Source organism: Osmerus mordax, chromosome 2, assembly GCF_038355195.1.
Source record: "Osmerus mordax isolate fOsmMor3 chromosome 2, fOsmMor3.pri, whole genome shotgun sequence".
Classification (NCBI taxonomy): Eukaryota; Metazoa; Chordata; class Actinopteri; order Osmeriformes; family Osmeridae; genus Osmerus; species Osmerus mordax.
In genome coordinates this window covers 18,931,287-18,955,754 of record NC_090051.1, presented here as the reverse complement: position 1 = coordinate 18,955,754, position 24,468 = coordinate 18,931,287, and the positions used below count along the sequence as shown (strand labels likewise).

General features: G+C 45.2%; 1 protein-coding gene across 1 annotated transcript in view; it reads right to left on the bottom strand.

Annotated features, from left to right (window-relative positions):
• ttn.2 (titin, tandem duplicate 2) overlaps positions 1-24,468 on the bottom strand; it is a 154,926-nt gene that overhangs the window by 1,354 nt on the left and 129,104 nt on the right. Inside the window, exons 204-236 of the mRNA XM_067251637.1 lie at positions 24,110-24,406; positions 23,418-24,005; positions 23,021-23,323; positions 22,496-22,789; positions 22,089-22,376; positions 21,625-21,924; positions 21,230-21,532; positions 20,813-21,118; positions 18,934-20,700; positions 18,530-18,823; positions 18,136-18,417; positions 17,722-18,021; positions 15,517-17,583; positions 15,123-15,425; positions 14,696-15,007; positions 14,309-14,599; positions 13,780-14,079; positions 13,378-13,683; positions 12,983-13,285; positions 12,321-12,602; positions 11,622-12,215; positions 11,189-11,479; positions 10,779-11,078; positions 10,340-10,642; positions 9,926-10,228; positions 9,237-9,821; positions 8,843-9,148; positions 8,422-8,721; positions 7,739-8,314; positions 7,341-7,646; positions 6,641-7,234; positions 543-6,536; positions 87-449 (exon numbers count right to left, since the gene is read on the bottom strand). Of these exons, the coding sequence (XP_067107738.1) occupies positions 87-449; positions 543-6,536; positions 6,641-7,234; positions 7,341-7,646; positions 7,739-8,314; positions 8,422-8,721; positions 8,843-9,148; positions 9,237-9,821; positions 9,926-10,228; positions 10,340-10,642; positions 10,779-11,078; positions 11,189-11,479; positions 11,622-12,215; positions 12,321-12,602; positions 12,983-13,285; positions 13,378-13,683; positions 13,780-14,079; positions 14,309-14,599; positions 14,696-15,007; positions 15,123-15,425; positions 15,517-17,583; positions 17,722-18,021; positions 18,136-18,417; positions 18,530-18,823; positions 18,934-20,700; positions 20,813-21,118; positions 21,230-21,532; positions 21,625-21,924; positions 22,089-22,376; positions 22,496-22,789; positions 23,021-23,323; positions 23,418-24,005; positions 24,110-24,406 (20,301 nt within the window). The remainder of the gene's footprint in view (positions 1-86; positions 450-542; positions 6,537-6,640; positions 7,235-7,340; positions 7,647-7,738; positions 8,315-8,421; positions 8,722-8,842; positions 9,149-9,236; positions 9,822-9,925; positions 10,229-10,339; positions 10,643-10,778; positions 11,079-11,188; positions 11,480-11,621; positions 12,216-12,320; positions 12,603-12,982; positions 13,286-13,377; positions 13,684-13,779; positions 14,080-14,308; positions 14,600-14,695; positions 15,008-15,122; positions 15,426-15,516; positions 17,584-17,721; positions 18,022-18,135; positions 18,418-18,529; positions 18,824-18,933; positions 20,701-20,812; positions 21,119-21,229; positions 21,533-21,624; positions 21,925-22,088; positions 22,377-22,495; positions 22,790-23,020; positions 23,324-23,417; positions 24,006-24,109; positions 24,407-24,468) is intronic.

Genomic DNA, 24,468 nt, shown 5'->3' with positions numbered 1-24,468 from the left:
TTAGACAAACCATGCAATACATAAAATTGACAGCACTGCATATGAACTGACAAAATGTATTCAGTGTAGCCTTAAAAAAATCTTACCTTGACTGCTGTGGCTAATGGCTCTCATTGAGGATCCCTCAACATGGCTGGACATCTCGGTCAGGCTGCTGGAGCTCATAGCGTATGTCTCTGAGGTTAAGGAGGACATACTGGACATTGACATTGTTTCAAACTTGACCTCAGCTAAGCTGGAGCTACTGAAGGAGGTCTCCTGCATGGAGGAAGACATTTGGACAGCCTGGGAGGAGAAGCTCTCATGTTCCATCATGCTTTGCTCCATCATAACCATTTTGGACTCTCCGTGGATTTCTTTCTTCATCATCTGTTCTGATTTCATAAGGGAGGCCATCGCTGTTGCCTCCTTTTGACTTGTCATTTGTAGTTCTTGTGTTTTCATTGATCCTGAAATATATAGGAAAGCAACATTTTGACCATGAGACAAAACCTTTAACGTTAATGATTTTTTTTAATCTATGAAATAAAAATTCTCCATACCTCTGATGGCCATTTGCTGCTCCACATAAGATGTTACTTTGGTGCGGATGGACTGAAAAACTTGGCCAACAAAAGAGAAGGAAGACTTGGAGACCCCTCCTTCAGTGGTGACTTCACAGGTGTATTCACCCTGGTCACTATCTGAGAGGTCAGTGATGTAGAGATAGCAGGTTCCATCAGCAGAACTACAGAACTCATAGTGGCTGCTCTGTGTCAGTTTCTTTCCATTCATATACCAGACAACTTCTAGCACACTGCTTTCAGCCACACAATATATTTTCACTTTGTTCTCGTAAGCCTCTGCAGTGACTTGTTTTACGATCTTGGGTGCCTTTGAAGGAGTTGGAGATTTGACAGTTGGGGGAGACCTCACTCTTTTTGGAGAAGTGATTGGTTCTGGGGACTTGACCGTGGGAGGGGATTTCATTCTGGGAGGTGAAGTAATTGGCTCTGGGGACTTAACAGGTGGTGGAGATTTCACCCTGGGAGGTGAGGTGATTGGCTCTGGGGACTTGACAGTAGGAGGGGACTTTACCCTGGGAGGTGAGGTGATTGGCTCTGGGGACTTGACAGTGGGGGGAGATTTCATCCGTTGAAGCGAGGTGATCGGTTCAGGAGACTTGATTGGGGGAGGGGACTTCATCCTCTTTGGAGAGGTGATTGGCTCTGGCGACTTAACTGTGAGAGGAGATTTCATTCTTTGAGGAGAGGTGATTGGCTCAGGAGATTTCATTCTTTGAGGAGAGGTGATTGGCTCAGGAGATTTTACTCGGGGGGGTGAAGTTATGGGTTCAGGTGACTTGACACTCCTTGGAGATTTGATTCCTTCTGGCTCTGGGGATTTGACCCTTGGTTCAGGAGATTTCACTGATGGTACAGGAGATTTCACTGATGGTACAGGTGATTTCACTGACGGTTCAGGAGATTTCACTGATGGTACAGGTGATTTCACTGATGGTACAGGTGATTTCACTGACGGTTCAGGTGATTTCACTGACGGTTCAGGTGATTTCACTGACGGTTCAGGAGATTTCACTGACGGTTCAGGAGATTTCACTGACGGTTCAGGTGATTTCACTGACGGTTCAGGTGATTTCACTGACGGTTCAGGTGATTTCACTGATGGTTCAGGTGATTTTACTGATGGTTCAGGTGATTTTACTGATGGTTCAGGTGATTTTACTGATGGTTCAGGGGATTTAATGGATGGCTCTGGGGACTTCACAGTAACCTCCTCTTTAGGAGCAGGCCTGTGAATGGTAACAGTGAATCGAGCTTCCTGTCTTCCTTCAGAGTTCTCGACCAACAGAATGTAGTTGCCCTCATCAGAAGACTGAACAGAGGAAATCTCAAAGGTGGACTTGTATTGAGTTGTGGTCACTAGGTGACGGGAAGAGGAGACAATAGTTTGACCCTCATGCATCCATGTCACACTTGGTGCTGGTTCGCCATCAATGTCACAAGTGAACCTAGCAGACTCTCCCTCTGCAACTGTAACAGACTGGGGTTTAGTGAGTATTCTTGCAGGCAGAGTAGCCTTCACTTTGCGAACAGCCACCTCATCGGCAGCAGTGGACTTCAGAGTCTTGGCTTTGGCCTCAGCTGCTTTTCTCTCAGAAAACCTCTCAGACGATGCTGATGAATAAGATGATGACAAGTATTCTGTTGAAGCGTATTTGATAGAGGAGGCATATCTTTCAGCTGATGAGTATCTGTCAGACGTAGCTGAGTATCTGTCATGTGAAACAACCTCACGTGTCTCAGTCAGCTTAGATTTGGTTTCTTGCACCTCCAAGTGTGTTTTTGAGGAGGAAGCTACCTTGAAAGATGATGTGTGATAATGATCTGTCTTAGTGATATCAGGGACAAATGGTTTTGGAGCCTCCTCATCTTTACGTCGTGATGAGTACGTTGTGAATTCCCCTCCAGACACATCCAGGGTGCCATAGTCTGAAGCCTCACCCTTAGCATTAGCACAAACAACACGATATGTGCCACTATCCTCGGCCTGACATTCAAAGATTTGGATGGACAGCACTCCACTCATGTTGGTGAACTGGTATTTGCTGCTTTCCAGAATCTGTTGTCCATTGTGGAACCATGTAATCTCAGCTTGAGGTTTAGCTTGGACATTCAGAGTAAACTTGGTGTCCTGGCCACATGGCACACGATGAGAACGCATCCTAACAGTTATGCGAGGGGTATGGTCCAGGCTGAAAGGTGTCTGGCTCACAACTTGATACTTCTTCTCTGACTTCAGGGCAGCTTTTCTGGACTCATATCTAGACATGATGTCAAATCTGGCTGACCTCTCAAACCTGGAGGACGACCTAGAGGATCTCTCATCAGAGACAGGACTGGGAGAGCGTGGGCGTGTCCTTTCAGGAGTCGGGGACCTTCTCTCTACAACTTCACCCTCAAACTCCATTGGAGGACGTGCACGGGGAGGTCTTATTAGTTCAGACACAGGACGCATCAGCTCAATGTATGTGGGAGAGAGGGATCTCCTCCTTCTCATGTAGTGGGAGAGAGAGCGGACTTCTGTTGTCTTGGCACCCTCAACTACTTTTATTTCTCTCTCTTTTCTGGAAACATGCTCCACATGTCGTGGTGATGGGCGTCGCAAGGAAGATAACTCAAAGCGAACAGGGCTGCCGCTAGGTGGGGAGGCAGAGTAGCCAAGCTCCAGCTCATCCTCCAGTCTCATCTTCTCCTCCTCAGATCTTTTCAGGGACATGTAGTCATCAATGGGCTTTAGAAGCTCCTCATCGCTCATGTCACCCAGAGAACGTCTTCTTGATCTGAATGAAGCCTCAGACTCAGGGGAAGGTGAGCGCCTGGCTGGTCTGACAGTTTCCAAGTCATCCTGTGTGAGCTTTGGAATACGCCATCTTGGCCTGTACTGGTCAGTAATTCTAGGAAGGGGCATTACATAGAACTGCTCCCATCTGGAGAGACGGATGCGTTTTTGTCTCTTCTGGACAATCTTATCCATTTTCTCAGGCATCTCGTATTGGTCTCTGAGCTTCCTGTACCACTTCATATCAGAGAGAGGCACAAAGTGTTTGATCAACATATCCTCATCCAAAGCTGTAGAATCATGGACACGAGGTTCAGGGATCTCATAGGGCATTCGGATTGTCCTCTCCTCCACAATTGTCTTTTTGACCTGTGTTTCCTTCGCAATGTCAAACTCACCCTGGATATGTTTGGTGCTCACTGCAGGCTTGTAGATATCTGCAGCATGTTTCAAGGCCTCTTGGGCCGAAGGGTTGAGTCCTACGTGTTCTTCGGTAGTTGCGATGTGCTGGGCCATCTTCATTGTCTTGTCAATCTGTTTCTGCACATACCTCTGTTTCTCCTCTTCACTCTTATATTCTCTCCTTGTGTATGTGAGGCGGTCCACCTTTAGTGTGGCTTGGCAGCTCGCAGATCCAGCAGCATTTGTTGCAGTAACCTTGTAGACTCCAGAGTCTTCAATAAGAGTTTCTCTGATGTGCAGAACATGATAGTCTAAATCCTCTTGAACAACTGAAATCTGTGGTCCAAACTGCAGAGGCTGACCATCCTTCTCCCACTTGAGAGTGGGTGCAGGTATAGCTGAAACTCTGAGTTCAAAGCGAACACTGTTTCCTTCACCACACTCCACGTTAGCCAACAGACGTTTGAACATAGGCCTCATGGTCTCCTCCGTCACTGGGTGAGGAGTTACTGTGAGACGAGCTGTGCAGCTGTCCTCACCAAACTTGTTGTGAGCCATGACAGTGTACTCAGCATCATCCTCAAGGTCCAGGTTGTGGATCATCAGCTGATAGAGACCCTTGTCGCTAGTGAAGGTGTACTTCCTGTCATCATCACCTGGTTTGATTCTCTGGCCTGCCTTCAGCCATGTGACATGGGGTTCTGGATGCACAGTGATGGTGACACCAAAACGCACATCCTCACCAATGTAAGCTGCACGGTTGTAAAGAGGCAGAGTGAACTCAGGAGGTCTCTGCAACAGTTTTGTCTTGTCAAGCTTTCCCCTCAGTTTCTTGACAGTGCGTCCTAAGAAGTATTCGCGGTATGACCTGACAGTTTCAACAAAGAGTTCTCCACAGGCACTAGCTTCACTGTCCTCATTAACAACTTTGCACCTGTATACACCATCATCAGATGCTTCGATGTCCTTCACATAAATGCTGGCAAATCCATTGCTGTAAGTAATTTCATATTTGGGACTTGGATGCAGTTGTCGTGAACCAAAGTACCAGCCCACCTGTGTGGTCTTGTCATAGTTATCAATGCTGCAAGTGAATCGGACATGTCCGCCTTCCTCAGCAGTTCCATGCATGACTGAGCCTGCACGAACACCCTGGGTGGGGTATGCAATCTTCACCCTGGCAAAAGACACTCCTCTCTGGCTTCTGAAAGCCCCACCGTAGGCTACACGTGCAGCTGATACAATGGTGTTCCACTCCTTCTTTACCACTGTCTGGTAATACCTTCTATGTCTCAGTGTTTTAATGATCTTTGTGCTAACATTTTCCAGCTTCATCTTCAGCCAAGGATGCTCCAAAGCTTCAGAAGCTGTCATACGCACCTTTCTATCCTTGATCAAAAGCCTGTCTACAAAGTCCATTGCTTCCTGACTGGTGTCCTTGAAAGCCTCTGTGTCGAAGATATACTCAACATTTGAGATATTTTCAATCATTTTGGTAGTGGACTCTGCAGCAAATGGATTGAGGCCACTGAGGAGCACATATGCCAGTACGCCAACTGACCACATGTCGGTTCTTGAGCTCACCAGATCGTGGCGGTGGACTTCAGGAGCGCAGTACTCTGGAGAAGTGAACTGGATTCTGATGTTGTCTCCTGGGGTAAGTAGTCTTGCTTGGCCCATTTCAATAATCTTAACATTTGTGCTCCTTCTCGTGGAGTAGACAATATTTTCAGGTCTGATATCAAAATGACCATAGTGCTGACTGTGCAGGAACTTAATGCCTTGACACACCTGCCTCATGTACCTAACAATCTCCTGTTCTGTAAGCTCAAAGTTGGCTGTGCCAAGACGTTCAAAGATATCGACTCCTGACATGAACTCGTAGATCAAGACCATCTCATCCAAGCTCTCAAAGTACTCATGTAGATACATTAGGTTCTTGTGTCTACCTAGGTTAAGGGTCTCAATTTCCCTGTATACCAGCTCCTGATCTGTGCCCTTTACTTTGATTAACTTGGCCATGTATGTCTTTTTGGTACTGATTTCAACACAGCGGTGGACAATACCAAACTGCCCTCTAGCCAGCTCTTCAGAGATTGTGTACATGGATGCCAAGGTCTTGATCTTATGTTGTGGGGCTTCCCCCTTAGTGATTTCTCTTTCTTCATCAACTTCTTCATCATAGTTTCTGATAACAGACTTATCTTCCTTTGTGGTAACTGCCTCAGTTGGTGCAGTTGGCTCACTGACCCCAAACTGGTTCTCTGCAATCACACGGAACTGGTACTTTGTCTTGCCAAAGACATTAATCATGGTATACTGAGTCTCAGTGGTTTGGGCTGCACGGATCCAGCGGTCAGCTGTAGTGGGGCATTTCTCCACAATGTAGTTGATGATAGGGCTACCACCATCATTGGCTGGAGGGTCCCAGGTTAAAGTGATTGAATCACGGGAGATGTCACTGATTTTGATACCCTTGGGAGCATCTGGCACATCTGCCACGTCAACCTCAATAGTTTGCTTGTCAGTGCCAAATCTGTTCTTTGCCGTTATAATGTAATAACCAGTATCCTTTCTTTGGACTCCCTTCTGGAAAACAAGTGAAGTGAAGGATCGGGTGGTGATGACTTGATAGTAGGCAGAGTTGGAGAGGATTTCTTGCCCCTTCTGCCAGGTGATTGCTGGTTCAGGTTTGCCAGTGATAGGGATCTTTACAGTAACCACATCACCACGGACTGCATGTACTGCACCCATGCCCTGGAGATATTCGGGCAAGTGAATCTTTGCAGGAACTGTTGGAACATAAAAGGGATATACATATAAATGAAATTGGACAACCGATACAAAAATGCCAAGTTAAATGCCAATGAACACACTGTAAAGTGAAAATGCATACCCTCCACATCCAAGTTAACAGTTGTAGAGATGGATCCTTCTTGGTTTGTTGCTCTAATTTGATACACTGTTGCATCGTTTTCATCAGCAGCAGTAATGACAAGTTGGTAATAGCCTCCCTTGAATTCTTGTGCTTTGATCTTCTGTCCATCAGGCTGAATTTCTTTGCCACGCCTGTACCATTTGATCAGAGGTTTTGGATGTCCAACAACCTTGCATACAAATGTAGCATTGGCCTTGTACTTCACGGTCATGTCTCTCAGCTCGTCTCTGAACACAGGAGGTCGTGGAGCGTGTTCCGATTTGGGAATGATGGCCTCGGATATTTCACTCCAATCACTCTCACCACCAATATTCTCACACTTGACACGGAACTCATATTCAAAGCCCTCAATTAGGCCTGTGACATTGTAGGTGGTCTCGTGGATCTCTTCAGTGCACACTGAAATCCATTTGTTCTGCCTCTTCTCACGTTTGTCCAGGAAGTAGTTCTTAATCTTGGCACCTCCATCACTGCTTGGTGGTTTCCAAGACACAATGCAGGAATCCTTTGTGACACCAGTAACAACGGGCTGCTGTGGGATTCCGGGTTTTTCTGAAAATACAGACAGTAGTGTTAATGAAATGCACTCTTCTTCCCTTTCCTGATTATTTTAGTGAACTTGTTCTCTTCCTGTAACTGTACGTGTCATCCTACTCACCAAATGGACTCTTAATGATGAGAACGGATGGAATCTCCAGAGAAGCACTGACACCATATTGGTTCTGAGCTGAAACACGGAAGTAATATCCAGCACTCTCATTCAGGTTGGGAACGCGGCAAGTTGTTCCTGAGACAGAGGATGACACCAGGTGCCACTGCTCTCCCTCCTTTGCTTCACGTTTCTCTACAATGTAGTTGGTGATCATTGAGCCACCATCATCCTTTGGAGGCTTCCAGCTGATGATTATAGAGCTCTTCAACAGTGCATCCACAACAATGGGCCCCTCTGGGATAGTAGGTTTATCTGTAAATAAAGTAAAAAAAAAAAAAGGGCAATTAATTTAAGATATAACAAACTATAATATTCTTGCAAGGATAGTAGGAAAATGTATTTACCTTGAATTTCAACACGAAGGAAGGTGTCAACAGTGCCGAATTTGTTGCTCATTTGCACCTTGTACCGGCCAGCATTGGTCTTACGTTGAACATTCCGAACAACCAGATGAGAGTAGCTCTCTGTATTCTCAATGATGACATTCTCAGATGGATTTAAAGGCTTCTTGTCATAGAACCACATAATCTGTGGAATAGGACGGCCGATGTAGACTACATGGAGACGGAGGCTGGTTCCACAGCCAGCATAGTACTTCTCTTTCAGAGGGAAGCCGGGGTGGAACTGAGGAGCAGCATGTAGGAAAAGTTTTCCGCTGGTCTCAACCTCCCCGGCCTCATTTACAGCTCTGCAAGTGTACAGACCCTCATCTTCCTGTTCATCTGTGGCCACGGTCAAAGAATGGTTGCGACCATCAGAACTCATCTTGTATTTGCGGCTCTGGATCAGCTCCTTGCCATACCGGTACCATTTGATCTCTGGCAGAGGTCTGCCAATGATCTGGCACACCAAAGTTCCAGATTCACCTAGTTTTGTGGTGACGTCTTTTATTTCCTCCTTCAGACATGGAGCCTCTCCAACTATAAAAAAAACAATCATATTATGAGCATGATTATTAGAGATTTGGAGATCTACATTTGTTTATGTTTATCTCTCATAAATAATTTGAACACAATATTTTACATACCGCTCAGTTTTGTCTTAATGCCCATGGCAGTTCTGCGGGGCCTGCTCATTCCAGTCTCATTCTGAGCAATAATACGGAACTCATATTCTGTGGCCTCCATAAGACCACCCATGGTAAACTGTCTGTCCTTAGAACGTTCTTTGTTGCATTTCTTCCAGGCACTTTCACCGGCCTCTCTGAACTCTATCCAGTAGCCCAGGATCTCCTTTCCACCATCACACTCTGGACGCAACCAGTGGATAGTGATGCAGTCCTTGGCAACTGAGATTATGTCAATCTCGCCAGGTTGACTTGGTTTGTCTGTGAAACAATAGGCGTAATTATTATAGACACTCTGCAATGTAATTTTGTCATCTTTCATTACATCCATTGTGTATAATTATAGTTATGCTGAGTTTTAGTAAAGGTCATGATAACTCACCGAATGGATCTTTGCAGACAACTGAATCGGATTCGGGTCCAGCCTCACTCTTACCAACGTCATTCTGAGCGACTACCCTGAACTTGTATTCAGCATCAGGGATGAGTCCAGTTACAGTGTACATGGTGGTGGTGATGTGTGTCTTGTTGTGACGCACCCACTTCTCAGTGGACACCTCTCTTCTCTCAACAAAGTAGCCTGTGACACGGGAGCCACCATCATCCTTGGGCCTGGACCAGGACAGAGAGATGGTGCTCTTGGTGACATCCATAATTTCTGGTGGGTTGCTTGGTGGTTCTGGAGGACCTGTAGATATAAACACACAAAGTTAGAGGAGGAATTGTTCAACACAAGAATTATGTATTTGTTTGTGTGAACCATGACCAATACTCACATAGAGGTGTCTTTGGTATGACAGACTCATCAGATTTTAGGGATCTGCTGACACCAAACTGGTTCTCCGCTGATATCTTGAAGTGGTACTCAACATTCTCCTTTAGTCCTTTGACCACCAGAGATGTCTCAATGACCCTGGAGTCCACAGTGCACCAAGCTGCCTTAGGAACCTCGCGTCTCTCAACAATGTATCCCAAGACATCTGAGCCACCATCGTCTGAGGGAGGTCTCCAGCTAACTCTGACAGAACGAGCCTGGATATCATCAAACTCGAGAGGACCTTCTGGGGCATCTGGGCGTCCAATTACCTTCACCTTGATGTAGACAACCTTCTTGCCGCATTTATTTTCCAGAATCAGGTCATAGGTGCCGGTATCCTCTTTGTGGGCCTCCTTGATCACCAGCTCAGTGATTTCATCAGTGGAGACAATCATGGCTCTGTGAGAAATATCTCGGCCTTCCTTGGTCCACTTACAGGTAGGAACTGGTTTACCCTTGATTGGCACAGACAGTCTGATAACTCCACCCTGTCTGACCACATAGCCTTCCTCATACTTGCTATCCAGCTCATAGTCAGGATAGTCTGAAAGAAAATATTAAAAGTTAGAAACAAGAATTATCAATACATTGAATAATGCAATACTATACATGTATTCATTGTTATGTTTTGAATACATCTTTCCTTACCAAGCATTTCTGTAACCTTGACCACCCCTGGTATTTCAGCTGGTTCTCCTGATCCTCCAGCATTGCAGGCCATGACACGGAATTTGTACTCGGCTCCCTGGGGCATATGTGTCAGTGTGTATTCACAGATCTTTGTAGGTGTCGTGTTGCACTTAGTCCATTCCACCTGGTCCACTTTCTGCATCTCAATCAAGTAGCCAGTGACAATGGATCCACCCTCATCATCAGGAGGAAGCCAGGCCAGAGACACAGAGGTCCTGGTGCTGTCGGTCACTCTAGGATGCATGGGTGCAGTCGGGGGCTCTGCTCACACAGAATTTTTTTTTTAAATTAGAAATAGGCGGAATAGAAAGTGACAGTGGTCTGTACAACTGTCTAAAACGTGTCAAATTTAAATAATTCTCATTTGCTTACCAACGGGATCCATGGCGATAGCAGGTTTGGAGCCCAAGCTTGGTTTTCCTTCACCCCTGGAGTTAATGGCTGTGACTCTGTATTCATACTCCAGGCCTTCGATCAGACCTGTAGATCTGTATCGGGTCATTGTTACTGGGTTCTTGTTGATGCGCATCCATCTGTCAGACCTGACCTCCTTTCGCTCGATGATGTATCCGGCCAGAGTGGAGCCACCGTTATCCTCTGGAGGCTGCCATGTTATGGTCATGCCTTCATGAGACACATCAACAATGTCTGGTGTGCTGGGTGGTCCGGGTATGGCTGTAAAGAGAAGGAATAGGAAACAAAGGGGGAGAGAAAAGAAGATAGAGATGTTAAACAATTATATCCAAATAAAATGCAATCCTAAAATTATTCTCACAATTCTGGGATAGTTTTGGGCTGAATGTCAACGTACTCTTCACACTCTTGCACTCCACAACTTCTGACTGCATGAATCCACCGATGCCGAAGCGGTTTGTAGCAGCAACACGGAACACGTATTCAGTTCCTTCTGACAGTCTTGTGAATTTGAAAGTGGGCCTGGTTACAGACTCGGACACAGACAACCAGCCAGGACGGTGTGCATCACGCTGCTCAACCACATAGCCGCTAACGTTAGCACCGCCATCCTTCTCTGGTGGTTCCCAGCTAACAGTCACAGAGCTGCCATCAACCTCTTCAATTTTCATCGGTCCAATGGGTATTCCAGGTTTGTCTAGAGAGATACATTTGAATGGTTGAAAATGTTATATTGTAATACACAAGAGTATTATAAAAAATGTGTTGAGCTTATACAAACATAGGCAAAGAGACAAAAACACTTACCAAGGATAATGATTTTGATAACCTCTCTGGCAATTCCTGTTGCATTCTTTACTTCCAGAGTGTAATCACCCGTGTCATCAATTGTGGTCTCACGGACAATTAGTCTTGTGTATTTTGCTGTGCTTTCAATCTTTACACGGTCAAGACTATCCTTCATCTTAACACCAGCAAAGAACCATGAGCAGACAGGCAAAGGTTTACCCTTAATGGGCAGGTTGAGGTCAATTGGTTTGCCTGCTGGGACATTGACAATCTTCTGTGGAATTCCAGCCAGATCAATCTTGGGTGCCACTGCGGGGGGGAATACAAAAAAGTTTTCATACTTTGTGGAATGTTTTATGCTTTACAAAAACATGATTGTTATGGGCATTTAGGCAGGAATTCATATTAAGGTTGTTATTGTACTTGTAATTATAATTCTGACATGGCATACCTTTCTGTTCCTGAACAGTGATAGGACTCATGATCTCTCTAGCCTCGCTGACTCCCCTGCTGTTGGTGGCTCTGATTCTGAATAGATACTGCTCATTCTCTGTCAGGGAAGTGACAGTATGCTGGGACACTGATGACTTCACAGTTGACACAGCACTCCATCTGTCTGATCCAACCTTGCAGGCCTCAATGACGTAGCCTGTCACTCGGCTGCCACCATCAGAAAGAGGCTTCTCCCACTTCAGAATTACTGAGGTCTTTGTCACATCCACAATTTCCATATCTTGAGGAATTGAGGGAACTTCACAGAGCAGGACAGACTCAGGAATCTCACAACCTTCTCCGATACCATAGATGTTCTCTGGTAATACTCGGAAGAAGTAGTGAACTCCCTCTTCCAGACCGGTGATTCTGAACAATGTTTTCCTACATTCTGTTGTAACTGTCTTGTACGATTTCATTGAAGCTTCTCGTTTCTCAATGATGTAGTTGTTGATAGGAGCTCCGCCATCAACACTAGGTACATCCCAAGTAATTACCACAGACTCCTTGGTATAATCTTTCACTTTAACGGCCCCAGGTGGTCCAGGAGTGTCTGAAAAACACACACCATGTTTACTGACCCTAATTCCATATTAAATTATACAAATATTTTATCACATAATTACAGTGTATTATATTTAGCCTCCACACAATTTACCATAAATCTTGACGAGAACAGTTGCTGTCCTCTTGCCAGATGGGTTCTCTGCCTCAACAACGTATTTTCCAGCATCATAACGATGGACCTTCTCAACTACCAGAGATGTGTAGCTGTCAGTGGTGTCAATGAAGCCTCTGCTCTGAAGGTCCACTCCCTTCTTCCTCCAGGTGATGATTGGCGTGGGTCTCCCACTCACTGTCACAAACAGCCTCAGAGTGCCACCAGCCCGCAGACACACAGTCTTCTTCAGGTCATCACCCAGTTCAAGATCTGGGATTTCTGTTGGACAAAGGTTCATCATCATCATCATGTGCCTATCAAGATATAAACCTGCTACTGACAATCTGGAACTGTCTATGGTCAATGGCTTAACAATAAGCAATTTTTCTTCACTGTCACAGTACTGTCCCGAAGTGCAAAATGAATCGTCCCAAACTGAACTTGACCTGTCCCATAATGTTAGATGTGTATCTACATATTCAAGTACAATGTTGTGACAACCTTTTTTATTTGTCAAGTTCTACATCCACATTTTCGTGAAATTCCTGACGAGTGTCACTGTCAAGAGCTAGCCGGTCGATATGGGTCCCCATTTGGTTATTTATATTGGTTATATATTTGGTTATTTTATATCAATACAGTTAACCATGCAAACTTACCAACTTTCTCCACAGGCTCGGTTTCCACACTTGCTTCACTGAATTCACCAGTGCCCTTGTTGTTAACAGCTGCCACACGGAAGCTGTACTTCTTGTTGCTGGCCAGACCAGTGGCAACATAGTCAGTAGTTTTCAGAACCTTTTGGTGAGCTCTATACCACTGCTCTGTTCCCTCCTCCAGAATCTCAACTACATAACCAGTCACATCAGAACCACCATCATACATAGGCCTGGTCCAGGCAAGGGTGATGCTGTGTTTAGTGCTGTCAGTCACCCGTGGTATGGAAGGTGGAGCAGGAGTGTCTAGAAAAAAAGAAGCAAATTCACATTTTTGTTGAAAATTGTTAGGTTTCATCTTTATGAATGAACCATGAATATCCTAATATGATGCTTACAGGTTGGATCTTTGCAGAGAACATATTGGGAGGCGTCGCTGGGCTGACTGTTTCCAGCAGCATTCACGGCTGTGACACGGAACTGGTAGTCGCTGCCCTCCAGCAATCCGGAGATCTTCAGACGTGTGTCATAAATGGTGAAGGTCTTGTTCACTCTGGTCCACCTGAGACTGCTCGTCTCACGTTTGTCAACAAGGTAGTTCTTGATCTCACTCCCACCATCACTCTCTGGCTTCATCCATTCAATAATGACATGTTCCTTTCCAACAGCCGTGATCTCTGGTGCTCCAGGAGGTGAAGTAATAGCTGAAATAGATTTTATGATATGCAGTGGTCAATAAAGTATACCAAAAAAAAATCAAAGTAAACACATGATAGTGTTTGGGCAGGAAAAACCCTTACTGTATGCGTTTCTTGCAATAACAGGGTCAGACTCCAGAGGTACTCCAGGTCCATACTTGTTGACTCCTCTGACACGGAAGACATACTCATTATTCTTGATGAGTTTACTGCTGACACATGCCAAGGTTTTACATTCTGTCTCCATAATGACCCAGTTGAGGCGGCTGGTCTCGCGTCTCTCTACAATGTAGTGAGAGACTAAGTCTCCACCATCCTCTAACGGAATCTTCCAGGATACACTACACTTCTCCTCTGTGACTCTGCTGATGATAACCTTGTCAGCAGGAGGCCCAGGCGTATCTGGAATAGAAGGCAGATACATAGTTATTCGTAATTGGTTTGATTCTTCTGCAAACAGGACAAACAAGAATGAATTATTATGTGTGGAATTATTATGGAAGCATGTGTTGGGAGGTGAGGTATTTTCTGATATGGAAACAATTAAAAAGTTGTATAATTTACATTATTTGTGATGAAAGCCTGAGCGTATTTTGTAAGTGTGTACTTTCATGTTCTTTGTTTTGCTTACCTAGTACTTTAACATTGACCGCTGCTGTCTTGGTGCCGCTGGCATTTTTCACAGTGAGGATGTACCTGCCAGTGTCATTCCTGTCACAGCTCTTGATGATGGCCATGGCTCTAGAGCTGGTATAGGTCAGAGAATATTTCTCTCCCAGTTCTAGAACCTTTTCACCCTTGGACCAGAACACTTTAGGCTCTGGTTTACCTCCCACTGCCCCATCCAAAACCAGGTCTGACCCAGCACGAATAGTGACTGTCTCTCCAACCAGTGTTTTGTCAAGTTCAGCTTTTGGAGGGGCTGTAACACAAAATTAAGAGAATGTCAGAGTCTGTTTTATTTTCATAATTATTTATGTTGAAATGAATTGAATAGTTACGTATTGTTGTGACTTACTGTACTCATCCTTGCAGGTAATGGGTCCTGTGGACTCTGATGGAGCACTGTGTACACCAGCTCCATTTCTGGCAATAACACGGAACTCATACACTTCATCTTCTCCCAGATTACCCACAGTGAAATTTGTGTCTGTGATTGTGGTGTAGTTGCATTTCAACCAGCGTGTGTCATCATATTCATCTGTGCTGTAAGGCTTGCGCTCAACAACGTAGCCAACAATCTTGCTGCCACCATCATTTTCAGGTACAGACCAGGCGATTGTCACTGAGGATCTGGTGATATCTGTCACCTCTGGTTTGCCAGGAGGATCTGAACATAGACAGAAGGACAAGACAGTTAAGGTAAGGGACGACATGGACCAGTGGAGGAAGTGTTAAACCATTGCACTTGACCCATTAAAGTCTCTGACAGGTGTTGTACTCACCCACAGGATTCAGTGCCACCACTGGCCTGGAGGCTTCACTGGCTTTGCTCAGACCAGCAATATTCATTGCGTAAACTCTGAACTGGTACTCCAAGCCCTCAATAAGGCTGGATACTTTGTATTGGGCGTCAACACATGGGATCTTGTTCTCCCTCACCCACAGGATGGTGTTTCTCTCTTTCTTCTCTATCCAGTATCCTGTTATTCCACTGCCTCCATCATGGTATGGCAGGTCCCACTTGATGCCAATGGCAGAAGCAGAGACAAACAGCACATCTGGGCGTGTTGGAGGACTTGGGGGAACTATTAAGACAAACAATGGAAACAATTGTTACTGTTGTGTTCTTAACATTTTCATAATCTGTCAATTAATTTAACACATAATAAAACTTACCAAATGGATGTTCAATAATCACAGGTGTAGTCTCAATGGACTTGCTCACGCCAAACTTGTTCTCAGCACACACACGGAAGGTGTACTCCATGTATTTGGTCAGGCGGGTGACTTTTATTGTGGTGCGCTTGACACTGGAGTTCACAACCTGCCAGGATGTTGATCCAGACTCGCGCTTCTCAACAATGTAGTTAGTTATTTCAGTGCCGCCATCGTCTGCGGGGTCTGCCCATGCCAGGGTGCAGGACTCAGATGAGACGGAGGAGATTTCCACAGGGCCAGTTGGTGCACTGGGTCTACCAAACACCACAACTGTCACAGTGAAGGTTTTTACTCCTGCCGCATTCTCCAGAATTAGGTAATACTTTCCACTATCTCCTCTCTTGCTGTCTTTTACAACCAGGGTCGTCTTCTCATGGTTGGACTTGATAGACACCCTGTCAGTCTCCTTCAACTTCATCTCTTCCAGTTTCCATGTTACCTTTGGAGCTGGTCTGCCACTGATAGGAATATCAATGATGAACTTGTCACTGGTCTTGCATGTGATGAGTTGGTTGTTGATGCTGCTGAGGTCAGCAGTAGGCTCGATGCGGGGCTCCTTGATGACAACAGAACCAAAGGCATCTCTTGCCTCACTGATGCCAGCATCGTTCTTGGCTTTGACACGGAAATTGTACTCTGTGTTTTCAATTAAGCCTTCCAGAACCATTTTCAGAGACTTTGTCTCACCACCCATTAACCAGCGGTCAGAACCCTTGGCCCTAAGCTCCACAATGTAGCCTCTGACTCGGCTGCCACCATCATGTTCAGGCTTTAGCCAGGCCAGAGAAGCTGTGGAGTTGCTTGTGTCGAGGACATCCAGCCTCTTGGGTGGAGCAGGTTCCTCCGTAGCAATGACAGGCTCCGTCATCTCCTGTGGCTCACCCTGACCATACTGGTTAACTGCAATAACTCTGAAGACATATGGAATACCTATCTCCATGTTGGTTGCTCTAATTATTTGACGTGAGCACTTAGTGCTAACTTCTTGCCAACTGAGGCGGCTGGCCTCACGCATATCCACAATGTAGTGATGAATGCGAGCTCCACCGTCATTGCTGGGGGCGTCCCACATGAGGGTCATTGCTCCTCTGGTCACGTCCTTGAAGGAGATTTTACCTGGTGGTCCAGGAGTATCCAAAACCTTCACAGTGAAGGTAATAGACTTCCGCCCACTGTTGTTTTCTAGAGACAAGGTGTATTTTCCAGCCTCGTATCTGGTGCAGCCTTCAATAGTCAAGGTGCTAAATGAGTCAGTAGTGTTGATATCTGCCATCACTGGCACCTCACCATCAGCCTTGGTCCAGGTAGCCAGAGGAATAGGTTTGCCACGGAAAGGAATATGGAGAGTGACAGTGCCTCCATTCTTCACAATGTGGTTCTGTTTGAAGCTAGCATCAATGTCAATTTCTGGAGACGTCAGTCTGTCCACAGCTTGCACTGGATTGGTAATTGTACAGGCTTCTCCCTGTCCTGTTCCATTCACTGCACTAACACGGAACTTGTACATCTCACCAGCAACCAGACCTTTAGCTGTGTAGACGTTATTGATGCATATCTCTGTGTTGATTTTGTGCCATTCCTCCAGACTAGCCTTGCACATCTCAATGTTGTAACCAATAACCTCCATGCCACCATCAAACACAGGCTTGATCCAATCCACGGTGACAGAGGACTTGGTGGAGTCAATAACTTTGACCACGGAGGGGGCACTTGGTGTGCTTGTTGGCTCTCTGCACTTGAAAAGCCTGGATGTGCTGCTGGCAGGTCCTATTCCAGCTCCATTCTCAGCCATCACACGGAACTCATACTCATATCCCTCGGTCAGGTGGGTGACTCTGTGTCGGAGCTCAGTGATGGGTCTCTTGGAGGACACCTTCACCCACATCAGACTCTTCTTCTCACGTCTCTCCAGGATGTAGTGTTTGATCTCGTTACCTCCATCTGACCTGGGCCTAGTCCAGCACGTTGTGATGCTATTGCCTGTAATATGTGTGGCATCTGGTGTACCTGGGGCTTCTGGCACAGCTGAGGAACAAAAGCAAAAATACATGTTCATTATTTTCCATTTATTGTTCAATAAATTAAATGTACTGATAACTGCAGAGAGCATTTTGAAATGGTAAAATATCAAAGCTATGCACACAATTTGTCTTCAGAACTTACTGAATTGCATCTGTGCAACGACTGCATCAGAGTCCAGAGGTCTGCCATCACCAAACTTGTTGACGGCAGAGATACGGAACTGATACTCATTGCCCTTGATCAGTTTGGTGACGTTGAAGGAGCAGGCTTCACACTTGCTGGTCACCATTGCCCAGGAGATCCTGGAGGTCTCTCTCTTCTCTACTATGTAGTGAGTGATGGCAGAGCAGCCATCGTTCTCTGGAGGGTTCCACCAAACTGTACACTTCTCTGCAGTGATGCCTGTGAAACGGATGGGACCCTCAGGAGGCCCAGGGGTGTCTAAAAAAAACAGAAAATGTTAATGGTTAACATAACTATCTTAGTGAATAAATATACTTGAAGTCTTATAATAGGTATAGATGCAACTCTTGAATATTTTACTGTGTGACCAACCTTGTACTCTGATATTAACTTCTGCTCTCTTAGTTCCTGAGCTGTTCCTGGCCTCCACTGCGTAGATGCCACGGTGACTACGGTCTACGTCGCGGGCGAAGAGTGAGCTGCATCCGATGGTTGTTTTAATGTCCATCATCATCTTCTTATCAATCTCTATACCGTCCTTGTACCATATGACCTGAGGTACGGGGCGTCCGGTGATGCTGCACTTTAGTTTGATGTTCTCACCAGCCTTGAGGGTTACGGCCTGGTCAGCATCAAACTCAATGTCAGGAGTAACTATAAATAGAAAAATATACAGATTTAGAAATGCATATCACAATCACATACAATAACCTAACATTTTCATGGCAGAGTAATAAAACAGTTTTTTTCTCCACTGGTTTCTCACCACTCTCATCCTTGGTCATGATGTAGCCTGAGGACTGGGAAGGTGGACTGACAGTTCCAACAGCATTCCTGGCGATCACCCTAAACTCAAAGCGGTCACCGGCAGAGAGTCCAGTGACGGTGAACTGTAATTCACAGATGTCAGTGAAGTTGCACCTCAGCCAACGGGCTCTGCCTTGGCGTCTCTCCACGCTGTAACCCACAATCTTACTGCCTCCATCTCTCTTGGGTATGCCCCATTTGAGAGTCACGGAGTCTCTTGTGCAATCGATACAGTTAGGAGTTCCAGGGGGGTCTGTAGAGGGAAGGAAACGTCAACTTTCCAATGCAGTGAATGTATATTATAGTAAGTATGTTCATAATTAAATATTGAGGTTGACACACTGTAAATATTGGTGTACTCACCAACTGGAGAGATGGCAAGCGCATGCTTGCTCTGCTCACTGACAGGACTCAGGCCAGCATTATTCTCAGCATAGACTCTAAATGAGTACTCCAAACCCTCAATCAAACCAATGATTCTGTAGTCTCTTGCAGAAATGATGCTGGAATTCACTTTGGTCCACAACAAGCTATTTCTGTCCTTCTTCTCCACGTGATAGCCAGAGATTGGTGAGCCACCATCAAAACCAGGTGCTTCCCACTGAATGGTCATGCCATCACTGGTGACATTGTATGCCAGAGGCTTTCCTGGGGAACCTGGGGCCTTGTACTGGTGCTGGGCCACAACTTCTGTTGAATTCAATGCCTCGCTTACTCCATATTTGTTCTCAGCACGCACTCTGAACTGGTACTCTGTTCCTTTGACAAGGTTGGGGATCTTGAATGTGGTCCTTACAACACTGGAGCAGACCATCTTCCAGTTAGCATGGGAGGTCTCTCTTTTCTCTACGCTGTAGCAGGTGATCTCTCCACCTCCGTCATCCTGTGGTTCACCCCATGATATGATAATGCCCTGTGCTTTGATCTCATCAAATCGAATAGGACCAACAGGTACAGAGGGTGGTGCAAGAATGAGCACTTTAACATCAAAGAAGTTCTTGATCTGTTTATTGTCCAGCACCAGTGTGTACATGCCGGCATTCTCCTTCTTGGAGCTTCTGATTGTCATTGCAGTTTTGTTATCAGTTGTGCGGAAGCGAATCTTCTCACTTTCCTTCAATGGTACATTGTCCTTCATCCAGCTAATGGCAGGTTTTGGCTTGCCCTTGAATGGAAGCTCAATGTGGATATTTTGGCCAAGGCGAACACTGAGATCACCATTTGGATAATCAATCATGTTGGCCTCAGGTGGGATAATAAAGTCCTTCACTGTGATAGGTCCAATCAGGGAGAAGTCGCTGTTTCCTTTCTCATTTTTGGCGAATACTCTGAAGTCCATCACAGCATTTTCCTTAAGGTTTGAAACTTCATAAGTGCAACGCTTGCTTGTTCCACCCAGGGTCCATGTGGTCTCTTCCTTTAGCTTCTTCTCAATGATATAGTCTGAGATGTGGCTGCCACCATCATGATCAGGCTTGGTCCACTTCAGCATCACAGATGTCTTGGTAGAGTCTGTCATGACCAACTCCTTTACTGGACCGGGGGTTTCGGTTGCTCTGACAGGCTCTGTAGACTCACATGTGTCACCAACTCCATGCTCATTCTCAGCAGACACACGGAAGAAGTAGGCAATCTCCTCAGACAGACCATCAATTTTGTATGTTGTATTGGTGCACTCTGTTGTCACAACAGTGTATGCCTTCATGGTGGAATCTTTCTTCTCAACAATGTATTTGGTAACAGGGGAACCACCGTCTATCAGAGGAGCTTCCCAGCTGAGAGTGAGTTTGCTTCTGGTGACATTCTTGATAATCAGCTTTTGGCAGGTGGATGGTGTGTCAAGCACCTTCACAGACACAATGATGATCTTGGGCTCACCAACACCATTCTCGATCTCCAGTAGATATTTGCCGCAGTCATCGCGTGTGATCTTAGGAATGATGAGACGGGTTGAATACTCTGTGTTGTTGATAGTGTACCTGGCATCACTGGAAAGGTTCTTGTCTCCCTTCCTCCAGGTGACGTTAGGAGCAGGTCTGCCCTTCAAAGGGATCCTAATCTCCACGTCTCTTCCTGCTTTAGCTGTGTACTGGGTGGTCATGGAAACATCCAAGTCAAGGTCTGCTTCCTCTGTTGGAGAGAATGTTCCAATATTTGTTAAATATACAGAAATAGGGATGTTTCACCAATATTTAGATTTAAAATGTCAATGTACTGTAAGTGTAAATCTACAAATACAAACCAAGAATATCTTTGGGTTGTACAGGCTGGTACATCTGAATATTTTCTCCTGCCCCAACACAATTGACAGCAGAGACACGGAAGAAGTAGTAGGTTCCTGGTTTCAGATGTGACACGACATACTCTGTTGTCCGTACTTCACCGTTAGAGCTGATCACAACCCATTCCCTGTCTTCTGTGTTCATCTGCTCTACGATATAGCTGGTGATCTCACTGCCTCCGTCATACACAGGCTTCACCCAGCCCAGGGTGATAGAGGTTTTAGTGGAGTCAACCACTCTTAGTTTAGTTGGCTCACTTGGTGGATCTGCAATGAGGAAGAGGATAATGAATGAAGGAAATGTTATGTGATCAACACCAATTAGAACAAATGTGAATTACTGCTACTATACAATACGACTATTTAGAGTTTACATACCAATTGGATCGTAGGCCTTGTAGAGTTCAGAACACAGTGAGTATTTTCCAGCTCCAGCCTTGTTGATGGCACAGACACGATATTGATATTCATTTCCTTCTGTAAGATTGGTGACTTTTTGCCTGGTGTCACGGATGGTGTCTTTGACCACCTTAAACCACTGCAGGCTCTTCTTTTCACGCTTTTCCAGGTAGTAGCCATCAAGGTCACTTCCTCCATCAAGAGCAGGCCTCTCCCAGATTACTGTCATTGTGGATTTGGTAATCATACTGACGGTGGGCTTAGAGGGCTCACTGGGAGGAACTGTGGAGAAGCATATGCAGCAGTGAATTTATTGATATCTTATAACTGGCAACCATTTATCAGGGTTGTATATTGCTGTTCTTTTTCCTTACCAAATGCATTCTTGGCAACCACTGGCTCAGACTCCAGTGGATCACCAACTCCATATTTGTTGATGCCTCTGACTCTGAAGATGTATTCGTTGCCTTGGATCAATCTCTGGACATTGACAATACATTCTTCCAGTTTCTCAGATATGATGGACCACATAATCCTACTGGTCTCACGCTTCTCTATGATGTAGTGAGTAACTAAGGCTCCACCCTCGTCGTCAGGTGGGGCCCACATGATGGTGACATTATCAGCTGTGATCTTCTTGAACTGAATCTCTCCAGCAGGAGGTCCAGGCTTATCTGATAATGTCAAAACAAATCGAAATCTCTGTCTTAGTTTAATCACATAAATCCAAATGTATTGTCTCATGATACTGTATGTGCACGTGAATATACAAATTATATGTAGATTTAGACACAGAAACATCTGTTTTAGTGTATAAAAATGAAAAAGTAAGACATACCAAGAATTTGCAGTCTGACAGAGGCAAAGGCTGAGCCCAGAGAGTTCTTGACCTTGATTTCATATGCTCCTGTGTTGAGTCGGGTGGTGTCCCTGATGGTGATACTTGTAGAGTCAGCAGTGTGCGTGATTGTCTGCTGAGCCCCTGACTTTAGCTCCTTTCCATCCTTAAACCACTCAATGGTAGGTGCCGGCTTAGCAATGATACCAAATGTAAGTTCGACAATAGATCCAGCCTTGTGTTTCACTACTTCCAGATACTCCTGTGGGATTTCAATCTCAGGTGCACCTGTGAGAAATCAACAACATAATGAATTCAAATGTAGTTACATATGCAACAGAATGCAATACAATGCAATGCAAGGCAAGGCAATACAATACAATACAATACAATACAATACAACCTACCGAATGTGTCCACACAAGTGGCTGGACCTGCAACGATGGATGGGTTGCTGACTGATCCAACAGCGTTCTTTGCCATTACTCTAAACTCATAAGATTCATCTTGAGTTAAGCCTGTCACAGTGTAATGTTTGTTTGTGATGTTGGTCAGATGAGCCTTTGTCCATCTTCCTTTTGGATCGTCTCTCTTCTCAATGAAGTAGCCTGTGATCTTGCTGCCACCATCAGAAGGCTTCTGCCATGCCAGGGTGATGGTATTCTTGGTGATATCAGTAATGCGGACATTGTTTGGAGGCTCTAAAAAACGCAAAAAACAAACACATTTAAGTAATTGTGAAGGTGTCAGATGGCTGAACGGGTTATTACTCAGAAGGTTGCCGGTTCGATTCCCGGCCTTACAGGGACATTACCCCGAGGCCCTGATAAGAGCGTCTGCTAAATGACTAAATGTAAAATGTAAAGGTGTGTCAAATAAGGATCAGAAAAAATATCTAAATAGACCACGGTTAACAAAGTTTCAACACTCACCACAGGCATCGATGGCCAGTACTGCGTCAGATATCTTGCTGATGGCACTCAATCCAGCTGCATTTTCAGCAGCTATTTTGAATTCATAGATGAGACCCGGGCTGATATTTATCACTTTGTAGTGACAGGCACGGATAACAGTCTTGTTGACTTTCTGCCACAGAATGCTGTTTCTGTCCTTCATCTGCAGATGGTAGCCAAAGACGTGGCTGCCTCCATTAGAGGCAGGCTCCTTCCAGGTCACCGTGATACTCTCCTTGGTAACCGCTGTCACAACTGGTGCAGATGGAGCTTCGGGGATGGCTAAAAAATCACAGGAAAGGCCATTAAGAACATCATTCACTCAAGCATGGTTAGCTGCAGTCTTAAAATGTGCTTGATAACATAGGAAACTTACTGTAAGGTAGGCTCACAGTGACAGTTGGAGAGTCAATGTGCTCGCTAGTTCCATAGCGATTTTCAGCCTTTATTCTGAACTGGTACTCCTTTCCGGTAGTGAGCTTCATGATCTTCATGGTACATCTTGCTACAGCGGAGGAGACCTCGGTCCAGTTTGCTGTGGTTGTCTGTCGTTTGAGGATGATGTAGTTGGTGATGGGGCTGCCTCCGTCGTATGAGGGAGGTAGCCACTTCAGGCTCACGCTGTCTTCTGTTACATCATACATCTCAACTGGTCCAACTGGGGCACTGGGTCTATCCAGGACCACAATGTTGACAAAAGATTTGGTGGTACCACTGGCATTGGAGGCAGTAATGTCATATCTTCCAGAGTCTCCAGCAATACTATCACGGAGTGTGATTTTAATACTATCAGGGGTGATCTCAGAGTTGAACCTCATTGTGGACTTCAGAACCACATTGTTCTTAGACAGAGACACCTTGGGCAGAGGTTTGCCAGTCATGGGGACGTCAACCTTCAAGTTGGATCCAGCTCTAACGTAGACAGTATTATGAGGGATGTTCTTCATGATTAATTCAGGTGATTCTGTGAAAAGAACAAGAAAATGCAATTAGATTATGGTTTACAAATGTTTAGTACATAATCTCATTTGTACAAATAAAGACATTTGAAATGTTACTTAAACTTACCAAACTGATCTTTAACCATCACAGGCAAAATCATGTCCTTAGATTCACTGAATCCAGCATGGTTCTCAGCACGGACTCTGAAAAAGTATTCAGCGTTCTCCCTCAGGCCAGAGACAACAAGGTGGGTAGTCTTGGTCACGCCACATGTCACCCATTTTGTCTCCCCCTTTTCCAGAGCATCCACCTGGTAACTGGTGATTCTGCTGCCACCATCTTGCTCTGGCTTGCTCCACAACAGTGACACACTGTCCTTGGTGACATCAGTGACACCCATACTAGGTGGAGGACTTGGTTTTTCTGAAAAAAGGGTGAAAGGTTGAACATAATAAATATTGTGACTTTAATCCCAATGAATTTTG